This window comes from Glossina fuscipes, unplaced genomic scaffold, assembly GCF_014805625.2.
Source record: "Glossina fuscipes isolate IAEA_lab_2018 unplaced genomic scaffold, Yale_Gfus_2 2, whole genome shotgun sequence".
NCBI classification, from domain to species: domain Eukaryota; kingdom Metazoa; phylum Arthropoda; class Insecta; order Diptera; family Glossinidae; genus Glossina; species Glossina fuscipes.
In genome coordinates this window covers 32,845,465-32,856,867 of record NW_023998416.1, presented here as the reverse complement: position 1 = coordinate 32,856,867, position 11,403 = coordinate 32,845,465, and the positions used below count along the sequence as shown (strand labels likewise).

General features: G+C 36.4%; 1 protein-coding gene across 1 annotated transcript; it reads right to left on the bottom strand.

The window, feature by feature from the left end:
- Nucleotides 1-6,724: 6,724 nt before the first annotated feature.
- LOC119633784 (putative mediator of RNA polymerase II transcription subunit 26) lies at nt 6,725-11,161 on the bottom strand. The gene is made up of 4 exons (XM_038027523.1): nt 10,064-11,161; nt 8,988-10,001; nt 8,064-8,912; nt 6,725-7,910 (listed from the first exon to the last, which is right to left on the bottom strand). The coding sequence occupies exons 1-4, from the start codon at nt 10,979-10,981 to the stop codon at nt 7,185-7,187; spliced, it is 3,507 nt and encodes a 1,168-aa protein (XP_037883451.1). The 5' UTR covers nt 10,982-11,161; the 3' UTR covers nt 6,725-7,184.
- Nucleotides 11,162-11,403: the final 242 nt, after the last annotated feature.

Genomic DNA, 11,403 nt, shown 5'->3' with positions numbered 1-11,403 from the left:
TATATCCGCACGTTTATAATAGATCTTCAATCTGCTTTATATCATCATGCAAATACATATGAAAAGCAAATAACCTATGGTGCTAACACTCAACTTTTTAGTAATAATAATGCAGATAATACTAATGCAGAAGAGACGATCGATGAAAGTCGAAGAGAAAATGTAGACGAAAGAACAGATGAGACTCAGAAGGAAAAGGAAGTTTAGAGGAGAAAATCAACGAAACTTGGATAAGAAACACAATCGGAAAAACGGCTCGCCCCACCAAAGCAGTGCGGATTCGACTACGAATATTCGAAAAAACCTTAGAAACCACGGTGGCCTCTGAAACGCCTATTGCCAATTAAGCGACGGCTTACAACCGCTCAGCAATAGTAGCCGACTCTGAACTGAAATGTAGAGCAACATATAGCATGCAAAATCTATCTATCTAGCTATCTAAAAGTCGTGATCGTGGGTTCAGATCTCAAGTGCGGTAGAGTTTCCAATAAAGCCTAGTCTTCGATGCTAGTGCTTTAAGACTTCACTCCTACACTTTATTTTCCGGCTAAACTAATAATAATAACAATATATATATACAGATCATAATTTGTCCGAGCCTGACTTTCTTCTTTGCAATATGAACTAATAATGGGTTTTAAAATCTTCATTTAAATCCTACGAACATAAGGAACGAACGGCAAGAAGCTGGCTTCAGTTTTATAAATTTCCGTACAGAAATCTTTGTTTTTTTTTTTTTTTTGCCTACCAAGAATATTTTCCCAGTGTTCTAATGACTGCAGCCTATTATTATTGCACAGTATGCCTTTCCGTGCCGTTGATCATTCGGTATGTAGGGTGAAAAAAAGAAAGTTTTCTTTTGTTAGATTGCGTTACATTGTCAGCCGGTTGATTATTCGGTGGCTATGGTTAAATGAGTGTGGTTGTTGCTATTGTTGTTGTTTGTTGTTTTTGCTTTTTTTTATTTTTTTACTGTTTCGGATGGTCTGTAGGTTAGTTGGTTCAGTATTATGTTGTGCATGCAATTTTCTCTTCTGCTGTTTTTCTATTTTCTAACTTTTTTTCTTTTTGTTTGCGATTAAATGTGTAAAAGTTGCAATTTCCCCTCGCTAGCCGCGCTAACTTGTTTTTGTAACTATGAGTGTCATAGTTTAGGAGTTGCTGTTGCCATTGTTGTTGCTGTTGTTGTTACTGTTGCTCTTGACGATAGAGTGGCAGCAATGAAAAATGTGTATATGTAAGCGCAGCATTTACTTGCCGTGTGTGTTATTCATTTATTTATGCTTCTTTTTTTTTGTTTCTTTTCTTGTACTTAGCGCGACTGCATTGATTGAATGACTAAATGATTGAGTAAATGGCTGACTGATTGACTGTTTGTTTTACCATCGGTCGCGGCAACAGAAACTAGTTGCTCGCTTTGGATGGTTCAGTTCAGTTTGGTTTGGTATCTCGGTTACCAAATGCAATGCAATACAATGCAATAACAATTGCATTTGTCCCACTTTACTTTCACTCGACTTAGAGTAATAATAACAACGACAACAACAGCAAAAATAGGAGTTGTATTAGTGTTATAAGTAGATATATATGTTTGTGTGTATTTATGTATTGTTTTCTTTCTTTTCAAAACTGCAACCATGATATTGTATTGCAAATAATTGCAATGCAATGATGTTGTTGTTTATGATGATGATGAGATAGTTTCTATTGCATTTCAGGTATGTTTGTAGTTGTAGTTATATTATCCACACTGTCTCTATTTGTAGCTTTTATAAGAAAAAGTAGGTCAAGCGCAATATTATTTTTGCACACAATCGTCACATAAGTTCACCAATATATACAGGTACATACCACTATAAGCCGCACACACATACATAAACATACTACTTGCACTTATAATTGTCTCTCTTTCCAATTCTTTCGCAAAGCACTACGAATTGCATTCGTTTGAAACTTTTTTCATTTTATAAATTATAGCAATTTTTCCAAAAGTAAAAAAAAAAGAAAAAAAAAAACCAAAAACAATAATACAAGTCATTATAAATTCATTGTTGTTGTTTTTATAATCATTTCTGCAAATGCATACATCATACCTATGGATGTGTTTTCTTTGGATTTCTAAACGCTTTGAAGTCTTATTGGGACAATAATGTGGCGGTGTGCCACTTAAGCATACATATACTACTTTAGGAAAGGCTTCGAGTTTCCTGTAGATAATCTATCGATAAAGTAACCTTTAGTTTTAAAAAAAAAAGAAAAATACTGTTTAGCGAGCGAAGAGAAACTCAGCGGCAAAGAAGAAGATCAGCATTTCTACCACAAAGGAATTTCAATTGTTTTCTTTTCCCTTTAACCTCTAACTGTCCTAAATATTTATAATGATATATTAGTTTTCATTCAAAGTATTATTATAACCTAAGACTACAACCAGAAAGATATCGCAAAATATTGTATTTGCAAATCTCTGTATATTCCGATCAAGTAATCATAAACTTTTTGACACGTTAAGGCTATCGTGCGTAGAGCGTGAGGCGCGATAAAGTAGGCTAACGGAGTTCTGTTGATTTTATTTGAGCTTAAATCTATCTCTCAATTATTCAGTTATTCAAATTCGAAAATATTGTGCTATCTAATGCCAACAGCAATCATTTCCTTACTGAGAAACCTTTGCTGCGGAAGTAGCTTATGCATGGCTGTTCTTCCATTTTAATCGCTTTTTCCATCTTTTCTTTGCGCATTCACTTCATTTCCCCTGTGTCCTTCTTTTTATATCCATAGCCGAAGGATGAGGGGCACATCAATTTTCATTTTGTCAAGAAGTTTGCAACGCCCAGAAATCAACTTCACACTGTATGTATTCTTGATTAAGATCGAATTCTGAATCGATTTAAGCATGATCGTTCTTCCGCCAAAATGAAGCTGTCGACTTCAAATTTGGTAGAAATATTGCAAGTTCTTTCACACAGGTTGATACACAATATGTGCCAAATCGGTTGAAGGAAACGTTTCCACTACCGCGTATGCCGGGACCGCCTTTATTTTTCAAAAGGAATAAAAAACGGTTTTCTTTGCTCACTATTTATAAGCTACAGCAGATAAGCTTACAAAATTTTGGACATATGGGTGATGCAGTAGTATTTGTACAATAATGAGGAAGCTTCGCCCCGCCTACTCAATATTATGGAGTGTCGCAAATTCATTTTTCTCAATACCTTTACAACGCCCAGAGGCAAACTTCAAGAATCCCATCCAAAGTATATAAGTTTGTAGCCAGTTTCAAATTCGGAATGCAGCTGTTCATCAGCCCATCTGTCCATTTGTCCGTCTGCCCGACTATCTAATGTCTATGGTAAACATTCTCCCATTGGCAAAATTGGAAACATCACCTACAAATTTGTAAAGCAAGGTAAAGTTGCAACGATCGCAACGACCACACGCCTGTGCAATAAAAACTATGAATACTTTTGCTGTCCATGTTTTTTGTGTGTTACTCATAAAGTACAACACGTACATAAATTTCATAAATTTCTGTTTTTATTCTGAAGCGGGTCTTTCATACCCATCGCCGCCCGATGCTGGTCAATAATATGTAGACTTTTTACGCCCTCCGAAGATTCCTTCTCAGCGCTGCAAACGATTGATAAAAGAATGGAATTTCAATATTCTATACTATTGAGAGAGTATGGCCGATTTTTTCCCATTTCTGTACATGTGCTGAAGGACCACCTATAGAATATATGTGCAAATGTTTATCAGAGTATCTATTGCGGTTCGTAAGTAACGAGCGGAAGGCCAACATTTTTTTATTTTTGCAAAAATAGCTGAGCTCAGGCTATATTTCACTGGAATTACGCTCTTAGGCTTAATTTCAATGTCAACCTGCTTGGCAGAACTTCCAAAATTCCCATGCCGATTGTGGACAGACGGACGCGCAACAACTCTTCAATGTGTGCTAGTTGCAGGTCTGCAGGCAGTCTAAAACCTCAGAGACCAAATGCCATGGGACCTAATCTGGTTTTGGTAAATCTTGACTGCTAAAGCTCTAACTCGTGAGAACGAGAATACTTCTCAGAGTATAAAATAACAAAAACAGAGCCAGAATCTTTTATTCAGCATTTTTGCGACTTTAGAACGATTCAAATCTTTAAGAAATATTGTTAAAGTAAGAATATTGATTGATCTGCATAAAGTCATTCCTTTTGTTTGGATAAATGTTGGAATCCTTGCCCAAAACTACCTTCAGAAAGCAATTCGAAAATCTCTATAGTCAGATGACGATCGCTAAGAAGAAGAATCGTCTGCAAACTTTTGCTACCCGAGCTTACAACTCTGTTTGCGAGGAAACCTTCATTTAGTAAAGGATATTCTAGGTTACGAAGGTGCAGTTATATCACATGCATCATAATATACATAAACATAGATTTTTCGGAAATTTTTCGAAAGAGTACACAATAAAATGATCTCCCGAAAGTACTTACATATGTTTAACTTCTCTGCTGTTGCGCTCTGACCCGAAGCGATCATTCAGCGGCTTTGCCGTACAAAAGCTCGCACTTTCTTAGAACCCATATATGGGATTGAGTACAAAAAAAACCGGATTCAAATTTGATACAATCAATTTTTAGGTCAAAATGCTATCATCATGGATCATTTTTCATTATGGAAATTAGTTTCTGTATGCCATATAAGACCTCGCTTTTCGTAAGAACGGGGAGAGGTTCAAAAAGTTGGCCCAACCGCTAAAAATTTTTCACATCAATTTAATGTAATGAAACAGTTATACCCTATTAGAATTTTTACTTAGGGAGGAGATGATGATTTATGCGATAGCTGCTGCAACGATACAATAAATGCTCATTAGCGTAAATTGGACTCATTCTTGAACGCTTGTGTACGCAGTTAATGATTACAAAAGTTAGTGATAGAGATTTGATTGGTCTGTAGTTCTTCCTACGCACATGATTTATACCAAAGTAAACGTACGTTGAGCTATGGGTTTATAGTTGCTAATGGATTTAATGAAAAAAAATAAATAAAGTATATAATATTTTTACAAAATTCTACTCAACCAAGTAAGTCACCAATCGTTGATTTATTGACTTGCAGAGAAGAAGAATTATAATGCACAATAGATATTACATAGGACTCATTTAAAACAAAGAGAAAGATATTTGCGTTCATTTTACTGCGTGTGTGTCTTCTGACGAAATCGGCCTGTTTTCAATATCAACCTACGTGCAGAAACTTGCGACGCTTCCACCAAATTTGAAGCGATGAGGAGACATGGCTTAATCAGTTCAGAATTTCACGATGATCAAGAATATATATGTATACTGTACATAGTCTCTGAAAATTCTTTTTGCGTGATGCAAACAGCACGACAAACTGAATATGGCCCTTATCCTTCAGTAGGTGGTATACCAGGACGGACAAGGAGTGATTCCGAACCGACCGATATAATAAAAGGTGAGCTCATGTCAAGTCACTTTGCTTGTGGCATGCATCCATCCATGCAAACTTGTAATGTTGTTATAATGCAGGGGGATAGTGTAAATTATGTATAAAGATATTTTAAACTAATATACTTAAGGTTTGATTGGTATGCTACGAAGCCGGCATTACGCGTCTTTTTAACTGCGACCCTCACCGAATTTCGTTTTCAATAAATCCCAAGTTTTTGGTGACCGTACTTCATATTGCCTTGCTTTATTGAAAAACTCTTCACAATAGTATCTAGTTCCTGAGAATGGTGCATAATAAGCAAATATCCTCTGCGAGTCAATCACATTATTTTGTTCTTTACGTGTACTTCCCTGTCTTATTACTAAGGACACACAAGCTTAAAAAAGGCGGGTTTATCTCAAGTCCTTGTTGGTATCGCATACATCCGCAAAAATTTAATATATCCTTACACCACAAGCGATGCAGAGTATAAAATCCTTCAAGTTTTAGAACACCAAACACCTTAGAACAATTTTCTTAAACTTTCGATCGGTTCGAAATACTGACATTCATAGGAAAATTGACTACGCATACCCAATATTACAGTGTATTGAAATTTAATGTTTTTTCAATATTTTTATAACGCGCAGAATCAAGCTTGAAAAACTCGGTAAAGTATGTAAATTCTTGTCCAGTTTCAAATTCGGGATGCACTTAAGTATGTCCAAGTGTCCGTCTGTCCAACTATATACTTTCTGAGGTAAAGCTTCTGCCGATTACAAGAAAGAAGAGATCAGGTACAAACTTGTAAAACAAAGCGTTAATGATTTAAAACGACAAAGGACACACCCACAACGCCCACTCACCTATGCTGTGTGTTTTACTTGTTATTCATAAAGTACAGTATACAGATCAAATAATCATCATCATACATCACTTTTATTCTGAAAAGAGAAAAATCTCAATCGCGCCCAGCCAATACGATATAAACTACGCAAATGCAGTTCTTCACTCTAGTTGTTTATTCTAATTCAGCAGATCTCAAATGCGAGACGTTTCCCTCTCGTGATACATTATTGAGCAAACTGCGTAAAATATTTTCTTAGTTTTTTTTTACGTTTATTTATTCTTAGAATTTTTCTTTTATTCTTATATGGTAGTAAGATAATGAAAGAATTTAATTTTTTCCTTTTTTTTTTTTTTACATTTACTTTTTACTCCCCCTTCCTGTTGTTGATTTTGTTTTATTGAACATTTTATATACATTACAATTATTTAAGTAAATCAATTGAAGAAGTTTTTGTTTGATTAATAATTTTTGTTTAACTTGTACCTCCGATTAACTCACACGTAAATTAAAGGTACTACAATAAACAGCAGTTTTTTGCGATATTTATGGACAAGAAGTTAGTTAAGAAATTACTCAATACTTAAAAAATAAAATGAAGAGAATAATAACTTTTTATAAAATAATTATATGATTCATTTGATAAAATTTCCATCTAAAATAAAAACAAAATTCAGTCAGCGCGAAAACTTTTGCAAATTAACTGAACTTTTGTAGTTGACCTTTAATTAATTATGTACAATTCTTCACACATGTACATAAAGTCAAACTTTCGTTGATATCCTTTTTTTCATCCAATTATACCATGAATAATTAACAATAACAAATAACGGTATTTTTTGGAGACGCAAAATTAATCAAATATAAATCGTACTGTAAACTTTTATGTAAGTTGTTATCGTCTGTGCAATATATTAGATAATGTTCGCATCTGTTTTTGCAATTCTGAATCCATTTTCGCTGTTTCCTCTTCAAATATGTGACGCATCGCGTTCAAATCGGGCAGTTGATTTGCTTTTATATTCAATATGTCGCCAAAAAATTGAGTCCATACATGTTTCTTAAGATAACGTGGCAGCTTTTGTTTAATATCCCATGATCCTGCTCGTTTTTGCAATTGCATATACTCGCCAAAGAGCATAACGTGCACGGTACCCGCTATGCAAAATAAATCGGTTTCATACGACCATGAGCGACCCTCTTGCATTTCAATGCAAGTGAATCCGTCCGTTTGTATGACCTTACGAAATTTAATTGTATCGCCACCGGGAAACAAAGTCATATCGATTGCACATCCAAAATCTATTAAACGCAGCGAGGGAAAGTGTAACTCCGTGCTAGGCACACGCATCAGTAGGAAATTATCTGGCTTAATGTCGGCATGGATGATTTTGTTTTGATGCAGATGATGAATAATGTTGCAGATTTGTGCTGAAAAATGCATAACAAGAGACTCATGCATTACTTTGGTGGTCGCTTGACGTATCTTATTATTAATGTCTAACAAAGAACCGTACGGTGAGAACTCTGTAGCTATAAGGCTGGCATTAGACGCTATGATAGCCGTCGATATGTCCATTAGGCCGGGCAAAACACTTGCGGACTTTATGCGCTTTAAAACCTTGAAAGAGAATACCAATCAGTAAGAATCAGTAATATTTTCTTAATAATAAAGGATGTTAATGCACTGTTAATGTATTCGTCTCAATTTTTTAAAATTCTAAACTAATTGATAACGAGTGCGTAAACGCGCGATTCAACCGCGTGCACTAACCTGATCACAAATATATATCTCCCATGTATTGGCGGGTTTTTGAAATTTCAAAGCCACTACCGAACCGGATGCAACGTCGGTTGCTTTATACACTGACCCATAAGATCCTCGGCCAATTTCTTTGTCTATGTGGAATTGTATACCATACGGCAAATTTAGTTGACGAGTATTCGCTATCTTAGGCAGAGGCGTATGTATAATCTTGTAATTGTCGTGAGCTTCTCCATCTGTACCGGGAAAGTCTAGTTTGGTTAAAAAAGCGCGACACAATTCACTATTAAATGGATCTATAGCTTCTTTGGCCATATGGCGTTCAATCGTCTCCAGAGCCCTCGCCAAGCGGGATTCTTTCGCCTCGGCATCATTTTGAGTGGCAAAATAGGAATTTTCTTGGTATGTGCTGATATCAGCAGCAACGCTGGATTGATGATTAAGACTTGTGTTAGTTATGCTCGAAACATCGCGGAAGTTCAGCCGTCCTACTGCATTACTCAGCGAGCAGTTGGAATTATCGAGAGCTACAGCACTCGAAAAGGAATAATTAGCATTATCATTAAATGTGGCATTATGTATGGAACGGTCGTAATTAATTTTTCGTTCATCAATTGTGGTGGAGTTGTCTACGTTGTTTGTCATTGTTGCAATTGTTGCACCATTTTCAGCTGAAGACGAATTACTGTTGCTGCTAACGATAATTGGGTATTTATTGGAAGCTCTTTTAATTTTCGCCTTTTGACGTTTGGCGCTAGTCTTTGGTGTAGAAGTGTGGCCTAGCAAATACGGATGGAAACTATGATGGCCGTTTCGTTTTAAGCTAGCATCCAAAGCAGGTACACTGGGGGACTCAACCTTTAGATGAAGAAATGAAATGACATATAACTTTTTCGGAAACTTTAGTAAAGAGAAATCTTATGTAAGACCTACCTCTGGTTGATAAATTCTTTCAATGGTATAAGCATTGGAGATGTCACCTGAACCTGCGGTGGGTCTCTCTTTTTTAAATTTAATTTTTATGGTTTTATTTTGAGATCCTTCCGTTTTAAAACTTATAGTGGAGGCTTCAATTTGATCTTCTAAATCGTCGGCGGTATTAATAACATCCGCACGATAACTTTGCTGATGGTAATTTTTATCAGACTCCTCTTCGGTCTCATTATTTTCGTCTTCTTCTGCGTCGTCTTCGGCGTCGTCCTCTTCCCCTTGCCCTTCTCGTTCGACTTCTTCTTCGTTATCATCATCATTTTCCTTTTGAACAATCTGTTGTAACCGTTTATGTTGCTCGTAGTTACTCGAATTGTGTGAATATTGCGATTGTGGCGGTGCCTGCTCTAACTGTAATTGTGTTTCATGCGAATTATGTTCTAGCAAGTGGTTGTTATTATTATTAATGTGATTTAATTCAACATAAGCTTGTGGGCTGTGAATGTATTTATGAGGTTCTACTTTGGCAGATTTAATGCATTCATTGCTTTGCTTCTCCACTTCTTGTTGGTGTTTGTTTTGTATATAACGTCTTGCTTTGATTTCTTCTGGACTGTATTCTACTCCCTCTCCTGCGGGATATACTAAACTTTTAGCGTAATGACAAAACCTTTGGGGATCGTAGGGTTCTTCTAAAAATAGTGCTGGCTGCCAAGTTTCGTCACTATTGCTGCAATAATTGGCAAATTTACGAGGCAGACGAACACACGACAAAGGATATTCATCCGCAATTTGCAATGGTTGCCGTTGCACCGAAGCTTCCAAAGCTCTTTCATACTGCTGCCGGGACATGGATGCAGTTGCAGCCGGCAATTGTTGTTCAACCGGCACACTATTATGTTGTTGCGCAACATGGGAATGCTTTTGCAGAGTTGTTTGGGTTTGAAGATGATTTGGATTTGATATATTTTGTGCGGTAGCCTCTGACGTGGCAGTACAGGCCAGAGTTTCTTGCATCTAAAAAATTTTAATATATACTTATTTAGCGTGAAATTTATTTGGAATCTAACTTAACTTACTGTTATTTGGGGAGTTTGCATTGATTGTTGTTGTATTTGAGCATGAGCAATTACTTGCTGCTGAAGCTGCTGTTGATGTATTTGATGTGGCTGCTGTAAGTGTGGTGAATAATGTGTCGAGGGTTGTGTTTGGTGATACAACTGTTGATTTTGCTGAATTATATGATTACCATGAATTTGCGTATGTTGTTGATTTTGCGGCGATGTGGCTGCTACTGCTCCTATTGGCTGTGCCTGTTGTTGATATGAGACTTGTTGACGGTATGGATTATGATTATGAGCTGTTTGCGGATGCATGGAGGCATGGCTACTAGCTGCTGCTTGTATATGCTGCACATGCTGCTGCTGCTGCTGTTGTTGTTGCTGTTGCTGTTGCTGTTGCTGGAGGTGGTAATGAACGACATGATGTTGCTGGGCATTTAAACTTTTCGTGTATATAAATTTACTATGAGCATGATGAAGCTCAGCATAAGGTTGGGCTTTTTCTTGGAAGGCTAGATTGTAAACTGCCTCCGCTTCTTTTAAAGCATTTATCGATTCATAGTAGCTAGCCCAACTAATATAAAAGGACGCCAATTGTCTACCTACACCGCGTTGATGCAATACTTGGTAGAAATGCAACGGATTACTTTGCATGTCAATATACTTTAACCACAAACGCACCATACGCACATCTTGTTTATAATAATCACTGTGTTCGTACAGAGTCAAACACCTTTCCAAGGTTTCGCGAAATTTGTTATCCGGATCGCCGTGACCGTGATTTTCATACCAGCATATATAATTCCACCAGTGGTCAAGCGGATCTGGCCCTTGGTACAGAGCGATAGCATTTTCCCACGCTTGCTTGTCTTTTAGAAAACTGTGTTGCATTTGTTCAGCTGACACCGTCGCTTGCTGCCGCATATAAGAGTTCATGGCAAGCGTTTTGGAAAATATTTTAAACCCAAACAGCACCTATGGAACGAACGTTGCTGTTGTTGATTAATTTAGAACATATGATTATGGACAAAAAGACAGTCGCTATGTCTTTACGGTCGTTTAATTTCAATGCACCCACAAAACTATAGAACTTGATAACCATTTTTTTTTACCATGGCTGCCAACGTTTCGTACTATTTGCTAGCTATGTTTGGGTATTTTCTGCAATTCGTAATCATCTATCAAAATTTCCCCCGAGTATGCTTTCAGAAAAAGATAAAATTAACAATTCTATAAAATTAAGAATTCATTTCTAAGATATCAAATTAATAATTTATTTATAAGAATTCAAGGCATTTGTAGGTGCTAAAATTAGCAATTTAACATTTAAGAATATAAAATAAAAATTTTTTTATTTA